Raw genomic sequence first — 24,320 nt, 5'->3', positions numbered from 1 at the left:
TTCGGTGACACATGCACAGTCTCCCTTACCCTTATATATAATTTAATTAAATATGTCATGCTAATTGATGAATTATATTAGTTCAAATAAAATCTAATTTAATGTAATTATTAAATAGAATTGATAATTAAATGAGTTATATTATTTTTTATTTTGGTCATTGGGATACGACAGGAGCTACCGACAAGAATTCCACCTGGTTTGCATGGTCACATCCTAAGCCACATGGAATGGAATCTATCACTCCCAAATCCCAATAACAACCAATTCCTCGATTGTTGGAATACGCAATAGTGAATTAGCCCTTCTTTCGTCCATAATCGTCCATGGCGGATCAGCTCCCGCAAGTTTTAGTTCTTCGTCCACCCCCAGTTTTCACTCTGTTCGAAACTCAATTCTCCCAGAAATTCCATTTCCTCAGAGCCTGGGAATCTCCACTGCCCACCGCTGAGTTTCTTGCTACCCATGCGGCTTCCGTCAAGGCCGTTCTCTGCTCGGGCAGTACTCCCATCACGGCCGACATCCTCCGCCACCTACCTTCCCTCCAACTCATCGTCACCACCAGCGCTGGTCTCAACCACATCAACCTCCCTGAGTGCCGGCGCCGCAGTATCTCCATCGCCAACGCCGGAGAGATCTTCTCCGATGATTGCGCCGACCTGGCGGTCGGACTTCTGATGGACGTTCTCCGAAAAATATCAGCCGCTGATCGGTTTATTCGAGCCGGCCTCTGGCCGATCAGAGGAGACTATCCTCTTGGCTCCAAGGTCATCTTTCTATCCCAAAATTACCCTTATCTTTCTATAAATGTGGATTATTGAGATAACTATGGTTCTGGGAAAAAATAGCTGGTGGGAAAACAAAATCGGAAAATCCAAACTAATTTTCCAGGTCGCTTTTGTTGCCACGTTAAATTTATTATTTTTAATTATAATAAATTATTATTTTATTTATTAATAAATTAATAATCTTAAAATATTAAAATATTAAAATATTAAACTATTAAACTATTAAAATTATATAAATAAATAAAATAAAATAGAAAACAAAAAAATATATATAAAAGCGAGAAAAGTTCAAAATTGAATCGTAGTGAAATCAATTCAAAAGTAAAATTATAAATGCAGTTATAATTCTAAAGTAAAACATTGTTTGATAATTGTAGTTTAAAAAATCATTTTTGAAATTGTATATGTGGTTTTAATAGGGATGGGCTTAGGATTGATTTCCCATTCCAAAACCGTTTAATTTATTCAAAATAATTCACATTTTGTCCCATTAAAAAAAATAAACAAATAAATGTGACAGGTAGGTGGGTATGTAAATTTTTCTTACGTGTTCCATCTTTATTTTTTTAAAATTCTTTAATTATATTAAAATAAATATATTTTATAAATAATTAAAAAATTATAATTTTTTATAACTTATTGCAAAGTATTTTTTTATTATTAATAATTTATATATATATATATATATATATATATAATAAAAAATAAAATTTAAATTAAATTAATTTTATATATAATTTGAGTAGGTGGGGGACAAGTCGATATCCGAACCTGCCCCAAACCCATAACGAGTTTTAAATGTGCATGATTGACATACTAGGGTTATGGGAAAAAATAGCTAGTGGGAAAACAAGATCGTAAAATCCAAACTAATGTTCCAAGTAGCTTTTGTTGCCACGTTAAATTTATTATTTTTAATTATAATAAATTATTATTTTTTTTATTAATAAATTAATAATCTTAAAATAATAAAATTATATAAATAAATAAAATAAAATAGAAAACAAAAAAATATATAAAAGCGTGAAAAGTTCAAAAGTAAAATTGTCTTAAAATTTAAAAATTCATTTTTGAAATTATATATGTGGTTTTAATAGGGATGGGCTTAGGGTTGATTTCCCTATTCCAAACCCGTTTAATTTATTCAAAATAATTCATATTTTATCCCATAAAAAAAAAAAAAAATGTGCTAGGTGGGATGGGTTTGTAAATTTCTCACACACATCCATCTTTTTTTGAAAAAGTTTTAATTTTTTTTAAATTCTTTAATTATATTAAAATAAATATATTTTATAAATAATTAAAATATTACAATTTTTTATAACTTATTAAAAAGTATTTTTATTATTATTATTAATTTATATATATATATATAATAAAAATAAATTTTGAATTAAATTAATTTTATATATAATTGAAACATGGGGATAAAACAATATCCCAACCTGTCCCAAATCCATAATGAGTTTTAAAAAAGATCTCATCCTGTTAGAGATGTTTTTAAAATTAAAATTAAAATTTTATTTAATAGTATAAGGAGAGAATTGATTTTTCATACACTGGTTTGAAATTAATGTAAATTTTGTAAATAAAAAAAATAATATTCTTAATTTTACTACCATTAAATAAAAAAATTGAATCTTATTTAATAATTTTAAGCAATTATAAAAAAATTTCACTTTAAAAAAAATTATATAAATAATTTTTTTTAAAACATATTTATAAATATTAAAATTGCACTTAATATTTATTTGAATTAAAGCCGTCATGAAATGGGTGGAGTGGGGACGAAAGCACATACCCATCAACTGAGCGGGGAGTGAGTCAGTTCAGTTACACAAGGAAGAAGACAATCCATTCTCAACAAACTTTTCCCGTCATGGTTGATGAACTTGGCTGCTGTATCAGTCTTCAATCCTCTTCTGAGAACCATATCAATGGCAGCTGAAGAAGAAGCCCTTCCGCAGCTCCTCATCCTCAAACCACCTTCGTTATTCTCTGATTTCCAGTACAAGTTTTCCCCGAAATTCCAATTGCTCAAGGCATGGGAGTCTCCGCTTCCCACTACCCTTTTCCTTACTACCCATGCCCATTCCGTTAAGGCCGTAGTCTCCTCCAGCAGCTCCCCCATCACCTCCGACATCCTACGCCACCTCCCCTCTCTGCAACTCGTCGTCGCCACCACCGTAGGCCTCAACCAAATCGACCTCCCAGAATGCCGCCGCCGAGGCATCTCCATCGCCAACGCGGGGAAAATCCTCTCAGAAGATTGCGCCGACATGGGTGTGGGACTTTTCATCGACGTTCTCAAGAAAATCTCAGCCGGTGATCGGTTCGTCCGCTCCGGCCTATGGCCAATCCAGAAGGACTTTCCTTTGGGCTCCAAGGTCATCTCTTTCTTCAGTTTTCCATGTTTATAGGATAAAATCTGAATTAAATGAACATATTCTTCCATACTGCGTTTGAAATCAAAACACAAATAAACCCTATTGAAAAGCATGGAAATCAGTATGAAAGTTTTTCCAAAATGTCTTTTTAAATATTGTGCTTGATCTTAAAAATGATAGGAAATGGCTTCAACGGATTAAGGGCGACAATTTTTAAATAAGATTTGATCAGTAGGATTAGGGTTTAATATTTTCCTAAAACCAGGAAAGACATGCGATATTAGAATTATATAGCAGGGGAGAAATGAGAGGTTGAAGAAGAGACCAGAGATGCGAATCCTGTTCTGCAAGGGGAGGTGAACAAACTGAAGATCTTTAAGCAGGTCCTCATCGTGAGACCACCACTCCGCTTCTCCACCTACGAACACAAATTATCCCCAAAATTCCAATTACTCTAGGCATGGGAGTCTCCACTCCCCAAACACCTTTGCCTCACTACTTACGCCTACTCTGTAACTGTCCTCCTGTGCTCTCCCCGCTCTCCAATTTCCTCCTTCTCCTTCCCTCTCTCCGGCTGGTCCTCTCCACCGCCTCTGGCTTCAACCACATTGATCTCCCTGAGTGTCATCAACGTTGGTGGCAGTAATGTTTTGTCAGCCGATGGTGCTGACTTGGCGATGGGCCTTTTCATTGACCTTCACCGGAAAGTCTTGGCCGCAGATCGGTTCCTTTGTGCTGGATTTTGGCCAATGAAAAGAGAGTATCCTCTCAGTTTCAAGGTCATCTCTCTCCATTAATTGAAAATTTTCAGTAGGCATACAAATGGATTTGGTTTTGCTTACAGTTTGGAAACTAGGATTTAAGAAAAGACACCCAGTAGAAGCTTGTTTGAAAGGAATGACAAGTGTAGTAGAATGAAATTTATGTTTCTGTGCTAACTTCATTTTTTCCTAACCCCTAAGAAAAAGGGGATTATGCAGGATTTCTTCATATTTATAAGATTGATGGTCTCCATTGTTTGTTTCATTCACCCCACTATCTGTATTGGAATTGCATACCATAATGTAGAATAGATCTAGGAACAAACGCTGACTTAAGGAAATGATAATCTGATGCTGTGGTAGCACAACAAAACTTGGATTGCTTCAAGCTTTGTGGCCTAGCCAAGCTCAGATTTAGCATGATGGGCTTCTGAGATTCAGTTTCATTTAGATTATCTTTATTACAACTTCACTTGGGTTAGCTGTAATTTGATATATTCTGAATAGCTTTTAAAATTTGTGAGGTTTTTTTATCTTCAGGAGTCATGAAAGATCTCTCTGGACTTATGAGTTCTACAGTACAATGGGCCTTTGCCATTGTTTTTTACTTACCTACTTTATAGCACACAATTTTTGGAAAGAGATGTACAATGAACAAACAACAAAATATAGGGCAAAAGTAAACCCATCATTATTTAAGGCATTGTCTCTTCATTAAGTAGCAACACTTGAATCGAACCAGTAAAATAAGCATAAAATTGTTCTTGGTTTTTTCAAAATTACCAGTTTGCTAGCAATCCCAAGTAGCTGGTTTCTCTTGTAAAAGCCAAATCTTGATCACAATTGCTGAAATTGTGGTCATTGAGTTTGCTGTTTGTCTACCATGCTGTGCACAATGCCTTTACTACTCTGCTTAACTGAGCGTTTCATATTGTAAATGTTCAATTTTGATTGCAAAATTTATGTCAAGCAAAATGCGTACATGCTTGAAATATAATGCTTGTTCCTCCTAATTTAATTAAGTGATTATTAATTGATAATTTCAGTTGGGAGGCAAGCGAGTTGGGATTGTTGGACTAGGAAGCATTGGCTTAGAAGTTGCAAAAAGACTTGAAGCTTTTGGCTGCATTATCTTATACAACTCAAGGAGGAAGAAGGCAAACATATCCTACCCTTTCTACTCAAATGTCTGTGAACTTGCAGCCAATAGCAATGCCCTCATAATTTGCTGTGCATTAACTGATGAAACCCGCCACATGATTAACAAGGAAGTCATGAAAGCATTGGGAAAGGAAGGAGTCATCATCAACATTGGACGTGGGGCTATCATTGATGAGAAGGAACTGGTGCAGTGTTTGGTGCAAGGAGAGATAGGGGGTGCTGGTTTGGATGTGTTTGAGAATGAACCTGATGTGCCCAAGGAGCTGTTCACATTGGACAATGTTGTGCTATCACCACATGTGGCTGTTTTTACACAAGAATCCTTTTCAGACTTGTACGATCTTATGGTGGGGAATTTGGAAGCTTTCTTCTCAAATAAAACCTTACTTTCTCCGGTCTTGGATGAATAATCAGATTAGCTCCATATTTTCAGGTTAGTTTCTTCATCATGTTAAAGCATTTTCACTTAAGACTCTGTATCAAACAGATTTCCGGGTTGGACATGTATGTTCCAATTAGCTGTCTCATGAATAAATGCTCTGATAATTTTGCTTATGTATGAATTAGATGACGACTCAGGCACAAACTATACACGTCTGCTGATGAAAATCGTTGTACGAAATTCATACCATTTACTCTCAGTCTGAGTAAACTAGTAATCTGTTGTACATTAACATAGAACCAAACAATGAGTCCTAAGAAATCCATTGTAAAACTGATCTTCATACTTCTGGAAACTTAAGATATTCTTACAGAAACTTCAGAAATCCATTGTAAACCTAAGCTATGACCATCAAAGAGAGGAAATGACCTTGCAGAAATTTTCATAAACATCACCTTCAAAGCTCTGATACAAATCATCTGCAGAAAATATGGTAGAATTAATTTAGCATTTGATAAAAAAGGATGGCATACGTGGGGATTAAAGTAGTGAGATTGGTAGGCTTAGAATGCATCTAGGTGAAAATCACATAGAAATATTTCAGTATGATCCAAGCAATAAGTCAAATTGCACAAAAACATTTGTAGGGGACACTCCTGAAGGCTAAAAGATTAGACTGATTAATAATAGAATAATTCTTCCCCTGACACCAAACCACATAATTATGTTTTGAATATGCCATAATGACAAAACTAATTTGTAGATGCTTGATGAAAATATGGTCTGTTCTTGACTTTTTTTATTGCATTGTCTAGAAGAACATCGCTTTTAGTCACTCTAATCATGATTAGATAACATAGTAATGAGTATATTAAATAAGATTGGAGCTCCATCAACCACCATTAGGGTGATGAGTGGGAGATTTGGACAATCACTACCATACATAAAACCAAAAACTTAGTGGAAACCGTTAGGAGCTGTTTTTTTGTTGTTTCTTTCGTTGTCTACGTATATGTGCATGCACCATGCCTAATACTCTATTACTCGTATATATCCATTATTGACTTTCTCTTCTCCCTTAACAAACTGATTCTTAAGTTAAAGACACCGCTCTAGCTAGACTACAAATTATTGAATCTGTCGAAGAAGCAAATTTTTATAAATACATAATTTATTAACGTAAGTTGTACGAGATATAGGGTATATTCATATGGTCATGTGGAACTTTTAAACTAGTATGCTTACATTGTACACCTTGAGCGGTTATTATGTTCTTAGCGAAACCACATTAGTCACCATCAACAATGTTAGGCTACCTCTGCCTCAAGTAACAGACAGATCCATCATTTTCTAGCCAGATTAAACAATGTTTGGCATAGATGGAATGAGAATGACACAGGGGGGTTCCTCTGAGGATGGGATTAGGCATCAGTCACTGAGTAGACATACAAAATTACAATTAATAAAGAAATATTGACAAGCCAAAAAAGCAAATTTAAAATACAGAAAAAACTGAAAGTTTAACACATCAACTGCAATATTTGATTTTAAAATTTATTGTTATTATCCTAATAGACCAAACTTATGATCTAAGAGGTCTATGGAATAGGGTGGCCCAACTCTCTGAACATGATTTGTTTGGGTCGTGAACAGAAAGGACAAGATTGGGACATTGGGGTTACCATCACTTGGGGGATTTTGTAATCCCATATTCTCTAAATTGTCCATTCTATTGGCCCACGCTACCCATTACAAATTTAAAATGTAAACGAAATGTGTTAGGCTTGGATTCTTTGAAAAAGGGAGGAAAAAAATCAAGAGAAGGAAAAGAAAAGTGGTCTAAATACGCTTCCTATTTTCTATTAATATAAAAAATAGTAATTCCTAAAGACTTACGTAATGTTCGTTCAACTAAAAATAACCTATTGATATCAACCAACATAACTAAAGTGAATTTACTTATCAATAGACTTGATTTAGTTATATTGGTTTATACTAACAAGTTACTTTTAACTGAATAGAAAAAGCCAAATATTTTGATTTTTTCTATTCAACTAAAAAACAAACACGATATACTTTGAAAATATACTTTAGAGTTTTTATTTTTTTATAAAAAAGTTTCTATTTTAAAAAACAAAAAAACAAAAAGTGTATCTAAACAAAGCCCTAACTTGTTTTTCTTGGGTCAATTTTGTTCATTTATTACAGGAAATTTTTAATAATTTGTAAACATATATTGATAGGAAGCTAGGTACACTTAGGTTCTGAATTAAAGGCAGAATATTCATAGGCATGAATACTGATATTTAAGTAAAAACACGTGCATTGATCTTGAAATTATATACATTGGGTGTACCATCAATAATGTTGAAGGTTTTTCTTCTGAAAAGAAAGTGTGAATATCACATAGATTGATGGTTTGATCATTTTCTTGATAAGAGTATGTGTATATATATATGATATTGGTTCCAACATTAACATGACAACATGTCATTTTGCTTGAATCATTAATTTCGATATTTCATTTTTCGAAACGACAAGAAAAAACATATCACTATAAACATATATGGAATCCTCAGAAAAAAAAGAAAGAAAGAGCAGACAAGCCCTAATATTTTGATTTGGAATCATGTATGAAACTGACGTAGCATGACACCATTGAAATAATTGACACCATGCATGGTAGTCAGACGACTCAGCACTCATAATGTGGTTAAGGTGTTGGATTGCGAGGATAACAACAAAAGAAAAATGTGGATTTAGGGCAAGACTCAGCATAGAGGCCCCAAACCCTAATGAAAGGGGGTGCCCACATCACGTGATGTACACGTGAACTTGGACATCACCATACCAATGTCCAGAAAGGGACAGACTAGGGAGAGTGTCCTCTAGTTTGTAGGGCAGGTTGCGGGGAGGGGTCAAAAAATAATCCTTAGCTTTTTGTTGTAACTGGTAAGGGAAATTTAATAGGGGTTGCAAGGGAGACCCAAAAACAAAGAGTGAGTGGTGGTTTCACGTGGAGGTGGAGGTGTGGCCTCTTGTAAGGGTGCCCTGGGAGAGGGGGCCTGTCCTAAATTGTCCATTGTGGTGGCGGCTGAGGGCTGAATGGGTGAGCCTGAAAGAGGATTCATTTTATTAAGTGTTACATAACTTATTGGAAGCGCCACTACATTTTGCATGCACTACCGTCCAACAATAAATTATAAGAAAACTAGTTGGAGTTGGAGGGTAATATACTTGGATTTTATGTTATGGGTCCCTAGGGCTAGTTGTTTGCACGTGGCCAGCCTTTCAAGTGTTGGGTGTTCTTCATTGGATCATATCCTTATTTCATTTGCTCATAGGCTTCTAATCCTTTGATCCCTTAAATCCTATACATTTATTCAATCACACGTGTCAAATGATGATTTTAATAATCTTTCTGCTTAGGCCAAACAAAGTCCCTTTGCTACTCAAGATGTTCTAAGAATGATAATGAATCAATCCAGTTTATAATATTTTTTTAATAGACGATATTGTATTTAAAGTTGATACAGATCATATAAGACAAAAGTCCAAAAATTGTCATATCAGAGTAAAGGTAATTTTCACTTTTTACGACATCATATAATTTTTTCTGATCTTGAGTATTGTCTATTGTTTTCATTTGTTGTTCAAGATAAAACTCCATTTTCTATATATCTTTACATTATTTTCGCAAATTGTGTTACACCTACAAGTTATACCTCAACACCCTACGTTACAACTAGGATTATATAGACTTGCTTATTACATGTGACGACATTCGAACATAACTTCTTAACTAGTTAGATAATGAGGTAATAAAATAGATTACGTCAATTTACTTGACTTAAAGCCTTGACACTCCGATTCATAAAATCCCTTCTTTTGATTTGCATATTAATTTAAAGAATAGGGATAAGAGTCTGAACTCATGACTTTTCAAATATTAAGGTGATAATATAATAATAATTATATTATTATTATTATTATCAGCAACAAAGAGAGAAGGATGAGGGGTTCTTCTCACAAACATACATTACCTGAGGAACAAAAGAATATACTCTTCCACTATATAACGAGAAACTAAAACTCTTCTCAATATAATATTAGGTTACAAATTGACCTAATAATTTTAAATTACGAGTCTAATATTATATTAGGCTATCAAGAGAGACCTAAAATTTTAGTTTATTTAGTAATAAATCAACAATGTATAGTTCTGCCTATTCAAAAGTTGGGTTAAAGCTCAATGAGGATTCTAATACCATATTAGTTATCTATTAACCCATCTTAATACCATGTGAAACGATGGATTTGCTTAAAAACTTGATTTATCGACTAATGCAAACTATGATGATTATTTGACACAAGTCTTTTAAAGTAAAGATTGCTTTGATTAGTTTGGTTTCCCATATGTATTAAACAATAAGTGGATCATGATGAAATGGTAATACAAACAAAAGGAGGGATTAGGGGGGTTAAGGAGGGAATGGGTGGGGTGATACTGACAAGTCAACTTATAGAAAAAGCAGCACTAAGATGAAAAGAAGGTGTTCCACTTGGAGCTGTATACTTGAATTGTGATTGAGGATGAATCCATTATATAATTTCCATACTATTTGGAACTCGATCAGGGGGGAGACACACAGATATTTTAAAAGCTAAATATTTTTAATATGGTGGAAAGACAAATGACTTGCACATCAACACCAAGTTGAACGAAAACACTAGTGTCAGTCAGCATCATCAATGAAAATGCTCAAACTGTTCGACAAGTAGTCTGTCAGATGAAAATGAAAGAGGAAAAAAAAAAGGGAGCCTATTGTGGTTTGTTAATTTGTCTTGGTTTCATATCAAGCTACACACCACCTAAAGGGTTGGGGCAGCTCAAATGTGTTTTTGTGTCATTCCCATTTCCACTTTGATTATAAGCTCCATGTCTCCAACATGTGGACAAAAGGGTCTCTTCAGCGAATTCCTGTGAATATGCCTTCAAAAATAAGAATTACAAGTAGGGAAATTAGTAAGAAGTAGCCAAAGTCAATATAACACTTGTAAAATGATGGATTGTGATATATGATAGATGGGTTCAACATCAATAAGTAATACATAGCCTTAATTATGAGAAGGATAACATAGTAGTAACTTAAAAGAATATAGTGGGGTTGATTTCATATTAATTAAAGTGAGGGGAAGAAAGGTAAAGGTGATGAAAAAGGTGGGTTGGATGGAAGTTGATGTGGGTGGGGCCAGTAGTATGGAGAGAGGAGATAAATGTTCCCATAAGATAGGTTATTATTTTGCAGAAATTGAAGAAGTAGGAGGCAGCCAGGCAGGTCGGAGAAGAGGACAAAGCAGAATAGAGGTGGATATTTGTCCTTGGAAGCACTCCAAATTTTCCAGTGTGTGCAAAGAGGCAAGCAACTTTCGACTCTCTCTTAAATGGCATGGAATAATTGTTTCACATGGTATGGCGGAGATGTGGTAGCTCCCACACCCACAACCATAGCCGTGGTCATTTTAGCTGACCTCATTTGCCTCTTACCTCATACCAAAGACTGCATGGAAGGCTTAAAGTTAACTTTGTTTGTTATACGTGATCAAATCAATTTCAAATCTTCTTCAAGAGTAAACTAAAGAGGAATCCATCAGCTTTCATGAGTTTTTACCGCATATGAGAGTGAATCTTATATAATATATATATATATATATATATATATAGAGAGAGAGAGAGAGAGAGAGAGAGAGAGAGAGAGAGAGAGAAGAAAATAAGAGGGAATGTATAGATGGGAGCTTGGTCTTTATTGCTACACAAATGGCTTCATTAATATGATTCTTTGCATACTAAAACATAAGAGCTAATAACAGAAGTGGCCTTTCCTCTTTGGTTTATCTTTTGACTTTCTCCTCCAACCCAAGAGTGGCAAGTCCCAACCTATCATGTCACTTTCCTAGTCCTATCGGATGATATATGGAGCGATCACAATCACCGGTTACTTGCATCTTTTCAGTTGTTTTTCTGTTGAAGCCAGTTTGAGAAGACATGGAGGGTTTTCGTGTCGGCCCTATAATGTTTCTGCGTGAATTCAAGCAGCGATGACCACGTGAAGTCGGGATATATCCTTGGATTGTTGGCGTCCACCAGCCCATTTGGTGGGCTCACCACCTTCTCCATCTTTGGGCATAAAAAGAAAGCCAGAGACTTCCTTGGAGTTTGGCTATTTACCACTGCTCTGTGCAGGCAACTCTTGTAAATCCCATTTGATAGGGCCTGAAAGTTCACAAAAATAAAACCCTCTGTTTATAATCCAAATTCAAGAATAAGGAATTGGTGGGGGAAAGAGAGAGCTTTACTGACTTAAACAACTGTTGATTATCTTAGTTACCATGAATGTGTCACCGATGTTGACAACAAAAGCTTCTGAATTGGGACTGATTGAGTGCCATTTTTCATCTACAAACACTTGAAGGCCAGACACCTGATCCTGATGCAGGATTGTCAATGATGTAGGGTCACAGTGAGGCCCGGTTCCAAGAGTTAGATTGGGTTTTTGGCATGGTGGGTAGTAGTTTAGTCTCATTATTGAATCATTTCCTTCAAAGAATTCTCTGAAATACTCGCGGCCAACACCTAGGCTCATGCCCAAAAGCTCCATGATCCCAAGAGAGAGTCTGCTCATGGCTTCACAATATTGCTGGTACACCCTCCTAAGAAAGATGAAAGGAAAAAAAAATAAAAATGGAAACATTAATTAGTCTTGTATCGGAAAACAAAATATGGAGAAAGAGGAAAGAGGATAGTTTATTTGAATCAAATTGTAAGGTTTTTTTACCCGAACTGTTTGAAATCTTCGCCCATCACATTTGAGAAATATTTCTCAATGATCCTTGAGGATTGATCATCATCACAATATCGAAAAGAAAGAGTCTCTTTCCAAGGGAGCTTGGTGGAGAACCTGCCGGTAAAGCTACTAGCATATCCACAGTGGTCACCAACCTTTCTCTGAGCTCTTTGCTTCTCAGAGAGTGACATGTTGAAGAAGAAGTCCATGTTCTTATGCGCTTCAGTGACAAGCTGTGCATCCACACCATGATTCACAACAAGGAAGAAGCCATGCTTCCTGCATGCCTCATTGACAAGACGAGCCGCATTTGAGATGGCAAGAGGATCTGCAGAGAGGAAGCCTCCCAAGTCAATGGGAGGAACAAGAAGCTCAGGTGGCTTGGCACAGGGCTTCTCCTCATCAGGCCATATGAACTGTGATGGTATGGTGGATTGGTATTTAAGAACGGAGGCATCAAACACTAGAGACTGGTGTTGAGTATTGGCTTCATCTAGGGGCTTCAGGGGAGGCCTGGGAGGAGGCATTAGCATTGTTGAAGTGCAACACTCCATTGCCATTGGACTCAAAAGTGTTTGTTAGGAGTATGGTGGTAGAGAGAAAGAGAGAAGGTGGTGAATGAGAGAGCAAAGGAGAGGAGAGTTTAATATAAGTAATGAGAGGAGAGGTGAGATAGGAGAGAAAAGCCAAGGCCGTTCATTGGGGAAGTCGGTGAACAAAAATTGGAATCTAATGGAAATTCACTGTTGCGTCATTCCTATCCCTCTCAAACTCTCTCTCTCTCAAAAGCCCGTATTCCAGTCCTCTGTATTTGGTCGTCTGCTATGTATAAACTCTATATTAATTACTTACACTAGCATACGCATACACTAATTAATCAGAATTCAGGCACCCAAGGCATATACGTACGGCTTTACGATAACGTATGCACGGTGGAAACGGCCCAAAAGGGCTCAATTTGAGAAAAAGGAGGTTCTCATCCTTAGATGCCTTCTTCCACCAACTCCATTTTTTTGTTACAATCTGATTCCTATGTACGGAACTTCCATACAAGATCCTACACATTGAAATGAGGGATTTTTTTTTTTTTTTTTAGTAATCATATATGGGTGTTTTTATCGCTATGTAATAAGTACATAAATATACTACTTTGCCAGTGTATATACCAGGGGACGCCCCTCTGGTGAGATCCATGTGACCCTTTAAAAGGGGCGGGGGGTTGAGGGGCTGGTGTTTGATTTTAGGCATGGATTGTTACTAGGAATCAAAAGACCAAAAAGCTACAATGCAGCAGGGCTGTGACTTTACAAATTTTGGCCCCCCCACCCACAAAATTGAAGGCTCCAAGTTGATTTTGTGTGGAGAAAAAAAACACAACTTGCATCATGTTGGTGGGCGCTCATTTTGTTTTTTCTTTAGGACAATAATTTACAGTGTAATAATCTGAATTTATGAGGAAAATTTGTCGGTTTTTCAGTCTTAATTGTGGATGCATATACCACCATAAGAAGAAAACAGGGGTGCAAAGACCCTTTTCAACTTAAACTCACATCATTCTGTATGTTTTTCCAAATGGGTAGACGAGAAGAATGGTGGCCGGCCGGTTGGTCAGGCCACGAGTTGAGAAAAGAGAACATGGAATTCTTGGAAACGACTTGGGGTCTTGAGTAATTATTAATCTTAGAGATCTAACTACATGATCAAAATTTGTGGGTGGCCATTGGTTATCCAGGGTTCCCAAAACTTGTAATTAACGTGTTTGTTGACACGATGGGCAATGAACAAAAGTCACCATAACCCCAAACAGTAGAGGGAATGGACGGAGCTTTATATTTGACAAACCCTACAGTCTAAAATTGGCATAAACATGTGAATTCAACATGGCATGATCACTCTGATACGACTCTTCAAATACGACTGCAAATTTCACACTCGCAGGCTTACAGCCTAAAAATGGGGAAAGGCCTTTTTGAAGCATGTATCTAATGGAAACCAGACATGTGAGTGAGAGCCCATGCCCCAAGCAACTCCACAAGGGGTGCCAATTGAAAGCACAGTCAACAATTAATGAAGAGCCTATTTTGTACCAGGTCAAATAACAGCCAATTTTGAATTGTTCATCCTCTTTTGTTTTCGGTTCTTGTCATCATAGGTTTTGTCAACTCTGTATGTCTACGAAGAATTGCTTTTCCAGCGTTTGTCATAAGGGAAAACACATGGATGCATTTGTAACTAACGAAATTTTACAACTCCATGGTTACCCAGGAAGGAAAACAAAAACTCATGGCTTCAAAAATTACTCTAATTTTTTTGCCTTGAGGTATGGGAAAAGCTTCTATAAACGACTAACAAGAAAAAAAAGGAAAAGGCAACAGATATTTTCTCCTTGAATTTAGCTAGAGTTAGAAAGTTAAGTCATTAATCACTCACACACAAAGTATGCATCTATGAACAAAGTAAAACCAACAAGAAAGTAGCAAGGAAAGGCACATTATAGTATCTTAGCCATCATGGATGATACATGATCACTTACAAGACATTTCTATATATTTATCGAGGACATTGCACAGCCAGTGAAAGAAAAAATAAATTTTCTCAAAGTTCCAAGAAAGAATTCTGTCAAAATTCGAGTTTGAGCATCCATTAGGCAGTGGGATTCTGGCATGTGCCCAACAAAGCTTTGTGGAGATGGATCAATCCCACTTTTCAAAAGGTATCTATCTTGATTTGTTGTTGAACAAATGAGGTAAGGGCCATGTAGAGAATCCCTCCCGAATCTTGTACTCTGTATTCAATAAGACGACCATGCATTAATTCCTAGCTTTAGCTTTTCGATCATTTCAATGTCAAACAAAAGTATCATAATCTCCTGCCTTAAGCTAATCATCTAATCATCTTGAGAATAACAGATTTTTGACAGTTCACTTACAGCAATGAATCTTCTATTCCAATATTAAAATAAAAAACAGTGCAAGGAAAGTAAAAACTAAGATATTTGGGTAGTATAGCATAAGACCAATTTGAGTTGCCTTTAGTGGCAATTACTAGGGTGAGTTTGCAAAGATGTTATATGCCACTAAAAGGAAGAGCATATAAGGACCCCCTCACAAAGCAACTTCTGTGACATTGATAGACACATTGAAGACAAAACTAGTTGAGTTATGTAGTTCTCCCTATTCATCCAATGGGATGGTGTGGATTTAGAGTTTGGTCGATGCCTAGATGTTTGGCTATGTTAGGGAATATTTGGTGGATGTGCTGATGGGGGTGGGGGGTGGGGGGGCGGCTTGAGGGCTTATAAAGATAATGGGGAGCAAAGTTGATCCCAATTAGATTTTTTGCTTTGGAAGTTAGAGGAAGGAAAAGGCAAGTGCATGGAAGTGGACTAAAAAAGGCAGGCTTATGCAAGTGAAGATAGAGAATTAGAATAAGGCCAAGGAGAGACAGAATCACATCACATCCAAGGAAAGCAGATTTGAGAAGTTCAATAAAGTACTGGTGATGAAGTACTGCTTGGGAAAGTTGTTGTTCAAAGACCAGATTGGGGCACTTATGTGTAGCTTTAGGGTGAGTGCTTGTGACACCATAATGTACTTGAAATGCCCTAGAGTCTGGTCTTGTTGAGTCATCTAACCCCACAATATGGGTGTTGGCTGCACTTTGGAACTCATCCCTTTTCTGGCTTTTAATCTGGCTTGGGGCTTGTTGGAAAGAAATCTATACTTTTCTCCAAAGTTATCATAATCCAAGGTAAGGCTTATGGGCACCTTAACATAAATAAACAAAAAATGATGCAGTTTATAGGCAAATATCATAAAGAATCAAGTTTTAGGTTGTTCAAACATACAACTAGTGTTCATGATATCCATCAGACTCAAAGAGTGTGACAATAAGTGGGTAAACCATACATCATAACCTACCCTAAGTTGAGTTCTAACAACATGATTCAACAATGTGTGTGGACAGTTGTGTTCTGTAGATGCCCCACATGAAAGACATGGCAAGCATTTGGTTTGGGACCTGCATTAGGAAATCAGAAAAGAGAAAGCCCCAATTGGGTAACTGGAAAATCACATAAACAGAAACTATTCCGTGGACCCCAATTTGATCATTCAACTAAGTACGCCTAGCAGATATAGATGCACCATCAACCCACATGCATGATTCGACAAACCAAATCTGAACAAGGTACAACCACAAAAACATTTACATAGCAAAACTTTCCTTTTTAGGGGGGCCTTACCACCCTTGTGCCTTTCCCCTAATGCAGCTGGGTCTCACTTGTTTCCTAGATCTAAGTTTGAGACTCAGAACACAATTTATGGGGTTCCCTATATTATGGTTTTCAAGATTGTGAAATTGAGATATTTAAAGAATTTTTAAAGCTATTATCACTGCCTCTGTCTTCATTTCCTAAAACCAAATGAGCCACCAAATTTTTTTTGAATTGGATTTGCACATGATTGTTTTAGGACACATACCAATTCAACTCATAAAGCTAGTGATGCAATCAAGCTCAAATAGAAAAAGAGCTCTGCAAGAACAGTGTCTATGAAATATAAAAAAATAAAAAAATTCATACATCTACCAGGCAATATAGCTCACAACACCTATTTTCAGAGGGATTTTTTGGGTGTATTTTCATTGGTGGAATCAAGAAATACAACCTTTCTTCATTATTTATTTATTTATTTTTGCTTTCGTTTTTTAATAATCTTTCCTTTCCTCATCTATGCTCCCCAGAGTGGAGGTGAAGAGACTATGGGAGTGAATATGCTTGTTAAAGCATGAAAAAAATTACAATATCAAAGAAATCTGCAGCTATAGAAATCAAAAATAAAAAAGAAAAAAGATCATTAGATATACTGACCACCACTGACCCATGGGGTAAGACAGCAGATCTACTATCATAAGGTCCATAATTTTATCAACAATGACAATAAATACTCCAATTAACAATCACATCAGAACCACACATTTTTGGAAAATTTTCACTTCAAACATCAAATCACAATTTTGACAGTCCAACTAAAAACCAACACAACTAAATGAGATTAGAGTTAAAAAAAGGAAAAAGAAAAGTTTTTTAAGAAGACCTAGTAAAATTTGAGATCTTTCATATATTATGGTTCAAATCCTTCATTTATCCAGCCTAAACAACTACATAAAATTTGAGATATCCCCCCTCATGCCGATGTAAGTCAAAGGACTGATGCCGGTTTAGAGCCAAACAGCGACAAATCACAAGCGACCAGAAGGATAAACAACCAGACCACTACTTAACAGAACATTTCAAATGAGAAACTATAATCACCATTCCCTCATTGTTCTTCTATTTAGCATTAATCATCCAAATGCATACAACTTCATTAATGATTAGTGACACACTATCCCTAGTTAGAAATTCCTACATATAAGTCAAAACAAATAAGCCTCTCATGAGCCATAAAGAATAACGAATAAAGCTCCATACTCGTGTACTTTCTGTTTACCAACATTCAGTGGGTCCATTCAGCAGGACCAGAAAAGTAGATTCAAAAGAAGGGAAAAAAATTTGAAGAACGCTGAAATGTTTTGCTCAACCTCAACCTGGTTTTTTCCATCTGTATACTATATCACAGCTGGAAAACATGAATTGTATCCCTCAAATCTCATTAGCGATAAAAATGAACCAGGAACAACAGTCTGAGATTTTTTTTCCTTTTTTCAATTCCATTGTCAGGAAAACTACGATAAGAGAACAATCAGAGGGAGTAGCAATCAACCTACTGTGGTTTGTTAAGAGAAAGCATTGACTATTTAAATTTCTGAACTCATCCCCATATTAAATTATACAAAAAGGATGAGCAGTAAGTATAAAGAATACAGATTAATTCACAATCAAATCCTCATAATTATGAGGTTTACTTCTCTGCCAAATCAAACTAACTCCACAACCAAATACAGAAGGGAGTTCTTACAGGTCAATGCAGCACATCGTTTAGAGGAACTAATTAAAATGAATTACAAAGAAGAATTAGCAATGTGGGGACAGGAAAGGGAAAGGCAACAGAGAAAAGGTAAACCACTCCCCCTTGTGCACTAAATCAAAACAAACTGACCTTTCATTGGGGAAAGAATCACACTCACTGAGCATAACACTGTACCTTTGCTGCTTCTCAGTATTCCCAATCATTCACTTAGGTTGGAGCAAAGAAGGTGCATCCCACTGTCCCTTTGCTGATCTTTTGTGTTCCCATTCATTCACTTAGGTTGCAGCTGCGAAGGTAGGGATGATCATATTTAATGTACTTAGTCCAGTAAGACCGGTACTTCGTCATTGCCAACTCCAGCCATGGTTTCATGTTTCCATTGTAATGTATAACTGCAGCATTCTCAATATCCGACTTATCAATGCTTGGATTGTATCCCAAGCCCAGCACATGCCAAGATTTCTCAATTGGATGGGTCAGCTTATAGAATGTAATCAGCCCAGGGGGCAATGTTCCAAGCTTCCATAGCGTCCTATCTTCATTCTAACACCACCATCAGAAACAAGTAACTCAGAAACAATATATAGAGATTGTAATCTTGTTCAACTCTTGTAACACTGAATTCAAAATTGTGGCAGCAAAATGATATTAATTCATAACATGAAATTTGACTGTACATGGAGACCCTCAAGTCATTTCATGGAAAATATAAGGACTGAGAAAGCATTGCATACTACTAAGAGGATAAATCCCCCAATAATGGACAAAGTAAAAATTTAGCAGTACCTATCAGCATCACCTGCTACGGTCAAATAACATAAACATTCACATGCATGAAAAAAAATTGTTTGTAAAAGAAAAAAACACAAAGCATGCAAATAAAACGAGATTTATTCAAAGACTCACCATGTTCTGCCACTTATGATATATGCCAGTAATATCCCTTCTTGTCCACTCCTTGAGATCAAAAATGTTCATTCCATATGCCCACCCACAAGCATTTGGATCAAAGTTTCTTGCAATATGAGGATTAGAAAAGTTCAGATATTTATCAAAACGGTGAAAACTCTCACCACAGGTCTCTACTGCACCATTCACCTTCCCATGGAGATTCACCGACCATAATCCAGTCAAGTCTTTCTGTACAACAATGTCATCATCAAGAAACAGTATCTTATCCAACTTGGGATAAACCTCAGGGAGATAAAACCTCAGGTGGTTAAGCATTGAGAGATACTTTGGATTCCTGTACTTTAGATTAGAAGAGCCTGATGACAGAGTACTGGGATGCCCCTGATTGAAATAGAATGCTTTCATAGCAGCAGACTCGAGCTGCCTCAGAACTGGGCAGTAGGATGAATTAAGCCACTTAAATTCATCAACATTTTCCACATGGATAGTTGCTTTTCCTGGGGGGTTCAACAGAAACCACATATTCATGGCTCCAAAATTCAGCTTATCAGTAACCAGATGGAATACATGTTTTTCTGGTTCCTGCAATCGAGGGTATTAGCAAACTTAGTGAATGAAAAAGGAAGAACATATGTGATGCCCTTTTGTGCTTTCCTAACAAATCCCCTTTCGCTTATCCAAAATATGAAGAAAAAAGGGACAAATGGAAGAATAACGAGTGACAACTTGCATATGAACCTAAACCCAGAATGGTATGCCAACCTTAACCATACAAGTGGAACAAGTTAATGGAGTGGGGTTTAACATAAATAGGGAACCAAAAAAGATTGGGGGCTAAAAATTCAAATATCTTCTAAAACAAGAAAAATTGATGTAGATAAATTAGGGGATACTAATACTGGTGTTTTAAGTCTAGGATAAGAAGATCACTTAAAGATGCTAGTATAAAGTAAATAAATCCACCACTTCACCTTGGCATTCAAGATGGTTGAGTTGACAACAACTGAAGCAGCCAATACATTATCAGAGAAGAGAGCATAATGGTAAAGATTTGGATTTTCCAAATTCTCACTTCTAGGAAACCTTCTTTTCTCTGGAGGAAGAAGATAGTACTCAATGGTCAAGCGCATAGACAAGCAGTGGATTCCATTAGGAATTGTCTTGGCTGCTAATTGACTCAGGAATGTGCTCTGCTTTTTTAAGCTCCTGACTTGTTCATCTGCTGATTGAAGCATTGCTCTCAGCTTCCCAGTGACCAGCTTGCAGTCATATAACTGCTCTTTCGCTTTTGACAGAACTTGACCCATAGCTTTGATTTTCTCAGGTGCACTAAAGGCATATTATACATCAAAAAGAAAGCATAGTACTAGAGCCATTAATATGGAGAACAGGAAGAAATGAAGGTGATAATACACGCTCAAGGACATTATAGCCCAAAAACTTCGAATACCTGTGGTGTAAATCAGAATCAGCACTTGCCTCTCCTAAAGAACGTTGACTTTCTTTAAGCCGTGCCAGTAACTCTTGCTGCAAGTCAAGCTTGTTCTTCATTTTCGCAATGCTTGCATATACTCTAGCCATAATCATCTGATCCCGCATTAAGCGTACGGTTGAATCAGTGTTTTCATTGTCATTCTCTTTCCTCCATATACTGTATTTCCCCAAAACTGCAGAGTCTACTGATTTGGAACGCTCAATGGCAGCATTTTCAAGTTTTACTGTTGCTTCATCATCTTGCCGCACCAAGTCAGCAGCACGTTTATCACGTCTTTTCTCCCTTAATTGCTGTGGAAATGCTTATATTCATGAAATTAAAACAGTAATGCACATAAAATACAGAAGAACTATATAAATATAAAAAAAAAAAAGTTTATTTATGAAGCTTAATTCCTTTACTGCTATTCACAAGCATATGGAATGTCTCCAAACCATGAGGAATTTTTTAGATCCCAAATAATCAACATCATAATTAAAGCAAACATCATATCCAAGCATTATAATTACCCTCCGGACAAGTTTTGCAGGTGAATCAATGAACTGAGAGTGATCACCTGCACAGAACCAAAAGGCCATTTTTTTTAGCTTATACCAACTTTCAAGCAAAACAATTGTACAATAAAAAATCTAACGAAAAGTTTACCCCCTGAATATTTATCCTGTTTGCCTCCAGGTCGTTCTTGTTTGACAGCTGGACCCATTTGGTTGGGCTTTTAAACAAAAATACAAACCAAAACACATCAATGCATCAGCCTCTGTAAGTTCACATGGTTTTGCCTCATAACATATGTATGAAAAATGGCAGTCAGCAGAAATTCCAGCTAAAAGATGACAAAGATATCCAAACCTCTAAAGAAGAAGTATTATTCTCAACTGAAGTCCCTAGGCCAACAACTTTCCACGATGCAGACAAATTGCTTTTTCTGAAATAATCAAGACTAAAAGGCCCCAGATCATCTGTCGTCGCTGTGATAATATCAATGACCTAAGAATTTATGTCTAATTAGCATGCAATGTAAAAGGATAAAATAAGAAAAGCGTTAAAAAAGGGAGAAAAAAAACTACAATGGAAAAGCTACTAATTATAGGAATTGATAATCATAACCTGATAAACTCATGATGCGATCTTCATCAACTTTCATTTACCTCTTTGGAAAGGAGGGATTTAATATGTTGCAGTGCAAGCCTTTCTCTCCAATCTACATCCTGTCAGCAAATGTTTTGTTTCTTGTCTTGGTAAATAAGAAGCCATCAGTGTTAAATGTGAAGCTTAAGGAGCAGATACATAAAATGTACAAAGAAGCTACCTGTTTACTAGAGCTACTTGTCACATCAGTATGATCTGCATAAGCAGAATGAATCAGTATAACTTGAACTGTAAGTTAAAATGGAAAAAATCCAAGGAATACAAGAAGATGAAGTTGAAGAAATACAAATAATTGATAAAAGCAGAACTCATTATCCAGATGTTTTAATGGATTCACTAATAAGTCCATGAATTGGTGCTGAAGCAGACTATAGCACAATCACAAGTTAGCATCTGATCCCTATATTATTATCTCATTTTGAAAACTAGTAAGCTATAACCACCTTAAACCTATCATCAACCCCCAATCATATAGAACAAACTTTATAATAAATTACCAGAAATATTAGACTAAAACACATACACTGAGAAAAGGGATAAGAGAAAGTAAGCCCCTATTCAAACTGTCAGAAAATTTTCCATAAGTCCACTACGTATAAAATATTGTTTGGTGGCTCATTCTCTCCATCTCTGTTATTAGCATTCAGCAGGCTTCCCAGTGAAACAAACATTCACAAAACCTTAACACTACATATGGATCATGAAAGTATTAGTATTAGGGAAGGGAAAAAATAAGAAGAAATCTCAAAGTCCCTTGCTTGGTTTGCCATGAAATATATGAAGAAAAATGAAATATAATAAAGTTATTTAAATACTTACATATTTTCTATACACGAGTAAAAAGATTGGAATAAAAATCCAATAAAAATATATGAGGCTCAAACTTATTTTTTAGTTTCCTTCTTTCTTTTTTTCTTTTTTTTCTTTCTTGCTCTTTTCACCCTTCTCCTTGCACTTTCACTGGTTCAAACATGAAATTTCAGAGATTTTGAAGCAACCATGCGCATAGCATTTTAAAGAACTTATAAACATTTCGATATAAATTTTACACAACTAGACAAATTAACAAAATAGAAAGAAAAAATACAAATTAAACAGACATCTAGAAAACTCCTAAAGACCAAGTATAAGCTTCCTCACATACTGTTCTTCCTTCTCAAAATTTTTCCAAATAAGCTCAGAAGCAGATCATGAAATCTTGGTCAAAATCAGCAAGACTATGGTTCTTAAACTCAATAAGAAAATATCCCCCAAGATCTGGTGAAACCCCATCAAGATATAACATCATAAAGCTCCACTAAGTCCCCTCGGTAAAAATTTTATACTATAACTGCCTAGCTCTCTTCTCACTCAACTTGGCATTCATTTCAATTTGTATGGATGGGAAATCAAATCCAATTTGCAACCTGAATTCTATCAATTACTTGAGACAAGAATGATGAATGAATAATTAAATAACAAACAATGTCCATTTCAACACAAAATGTCGCATAAGCCCATACAAAGTACTAGTAAAAGAATCAGAAAATCAACCTACATAATGACGGCCAATGCCATAGCATGAGATCAAGAACTCACCTATAGTGTAGATGCCGCGCCCAACGAAGAAAATCAACGGTGCGAGTAACGAAAGGGAGATGACGACGGCCAGAGGCAATCGAGATCGGCTGGGTCTGTTCCTCTGCAAGGCCGCACCGGATAATCCCCGTCTCAATGCCATTTTGGGATCAGAAACCTGCAAAGAAGAGGAAAGAAAGATTAGGAGATTAGGAATGTAGATGAGAGAGAGAGACAGAGAGAGAAAGAGAGAAATGTGATGAGAATTGAGAATTACGAGGGAGTTCCAGGAGGGATCTATGTTTGAGAGTCTTGAGATGCGGCAAATTGGAGTGTTTGGGTGCTGAGAATCCAGGAGAATGCATTAGCGTGAAAATGAAGGAAAGTTGGAGTAGCTAATGGGAGAGACACCAAGAGCCCTAGGTGAGCGAGAGAGAGAGAGAGAGAGAGAGAGAGTGAGGGTAAAATCCATGATTGGATATTGACCCAGATCTTATCGATGTCGGCGGTTCTTGCCTTTGCTGGGTTCCGGCCCACTTGTGATAAAACGGACCTCCGACTCCTTTACCCGTTCTCCATATCCCCTAGAGGAATCCAACCACGGTTAACAAGGACATGACTAATTTGATTATCTTATTATAAAATTATGAGTTGTGAGGAGGCTTAGAGGAAGGTATAATTTCAAGTCTCAAGGAGGCGGATTTATTTTAGTTTTTTTTATAAAAAAAATGATATTTCAGAAAATAATAGCAAAGGTTTTGCATACTTTCCATAGCATTATTTAGTAAGAACGTGAAAACTTCATTTGTTCATGGATATATCATAGGATAATGGTAAAAAACCTTTCGTCCAGGAGATGGAATTAGGAAGTAGAGGGAGGTTGATTTGCTGAAATTTCGATGTGGGACAGG

General features: G+C 36.3%; 3 protein-coding genes across 6 annotated transcripts; 1 reads left to right on the top strand and 2 right to left on the bottom strand.

The window, feature by feature from the left end:
• The first annotated feature begins 46 nt into the window (after positions 1-46).
• LOC100262633 (glyoxylate/hydroxypyruvate reductase HPR3) lies at positions 47-5,652 on the top strand. 2 transcript variants are annotated; one of them, XM_010663297.3, is made up of 2 exons: positions 47-767; positions 4,983-5,652. In XM_010663297.3, exons 1-2 carry the CDS (start codon positions 327-329, stop codon positions 5,505-5,507), a joined length of 966 nt encoding a protein of 321 aa, XP_010661599.1. In that variant the 5' UTR covers positions 47-326; the 3' UTR covers positions 5,508-5,652. The 2 variants fall into 2 exon arrangements, with proteins under 2 accessions (XP_010661599.1, XP_003633919.1); XM_003633871.4 differs by lacking the exon at positions 47-767 and adding an exon at positions 2,539-3,175.
• A 5,837-nt stretch (positions 5,653-11,489) lies between these two features.
• On the bottom strand, positions 11,490-12,884 carry LOC100257500 (gibberellin 20 oxidase 1-D-like). The gene is made up of 3 exons (NM_001319281.1): positions 12,316-12,884; positions 11,869-12,190; positions 11,490-11,753 (listed from the first exon to the last, which is right to left on the bottom strand). The coding sequence occupies exons 1-3, from the start codon at positions 12,882-12,884 to the stop codon at positions 11,490-11,492; spliced, it is 1,155 nt and encodes a 384-aa protein (NP_001306210.1).
• A 1,858-nt stretch (positions 12,885-14,742) lies between these two features.
• Positions 14,743-24,190, bottom strand: LOC100252372 (polygalacturonate 4-alpha-galacturonosyltransferase). Of its 3 annotated transcripts, none has more exons than XR_002031979.2 (12): positions 23,687-24,190; positions 23,431-23,587; positions 22,013-22,047; positions 21,852-21,911; positions 21,553-21,690; positions 21,349-21,415; positions 21,213-21,259; positions 20,659-20,993; positions 20,180-20,537; positions 19,203-19,790; positions 18,426-18,839; positions 14,743-15,109 (listed from the first exon to the last, which is right to left on the bottom strand). XR_002031979.2 is itself a non-coding variant. In XM_010663298.3 (11 exons), exons 2-11 carry the CDS (start codon positions 23,570-23,572, stop codon positions 18,564-18,566), a joined length of 2,046 nt encoding a protein of 681 aa, XP_010661600.1. In that variant the 5' UTR covers positions 23,573-23,587; positions 23,687-24,190; the 3' UTR covers positions 18,198-18,563. The 3 variants fall into 3 exon arrangements, 1 of the variants encoding a protein (XP_010661600.1); XR_787782.3 differs by having other exon boundaries at positions 18,471-18,839; XM_010663298.3 differs by lacking the exon at positions 14,743-15,109 and having other exon boundaries at positions 18,198-18,839.
• Positions 24,191-24,320: the final 130 nt, after the last annotated feature.

This window comes from Vitis vinifera, chromosome 15, assembly GCF_030704535.1.
Source record: "Vitis vinifera cultivar Pinot Noir 40024 chromosome 15, ASM3070453v1".
NCBI lineage: Eukaryota > Viridiplantae > Streptophyta > Magnoliopsida > Vitales > Vitaceae > Vitis > Vitis vinifera.
The sequence above is the reverse complement of the archived record's forward strand: the minus strand, read 5'-3'. Positions and strand labels throughout refer to the sequence as shown.

Bases quoted from the DNA above. Each gene is read 5' to 3' on its own strand.
- LOC100262633 (XM_003633871.4), top strand. From the start codon at position 2,675: ATGAACTTGGCTGCTGTATCAGTCTTCAATCCTCTTCTGAGAACCATA. The intron at 3,176-4,982 runs GTCATCTCTTTC...TGATAATTTCAG, and splicing joins ACTTTCCTTTGGGCTCCAAG to TTGGGAGGCAAGCGAGTTGG.
- LOC100257500 (NM_001319281.1), bottom strand. From the start codon at position 12,884: ATGGCAATGGAGTGTTGCACTTCAACAATGCTAATGCCTCCTCCCAGG. The intron at 12,191-12,315 runs GTAAAAAAACCT...CATCTTTCTTAG, and splicing joins GAAGATTTCAAACAGTTCGG to GAGGGTGTACCAGCAATATT. The intron at 11,754-11,868 runs GTAACTAAGATA...GTGAACTTTCAG, and splicing joins ACATCGGTGACACATTCATG to GCCCTATCAAATGGGATTTA.
- LOC100252372 (XM_010663298.3), bottom strand. From the start codon at position 23,572: ATGGCATTGAGACGGGGATTATCCGGTGCGGCCTTGCAGAGGAACAGA. The intron at 22,048-23,430 runs GTGAGTTCTTGA...CTGCTTATGCAG, and splicing joins GCGCGGCATCTACACTATAG to ATCATACTGATGTGACAAGT. The intron at 21,416-21,552 runs GTTTGGATATCT...TTTGTTTAAAAG, and splicing joins ATAATACTTCTTCTTTAGAG to CCCAACCAAATGGGTCCAGC.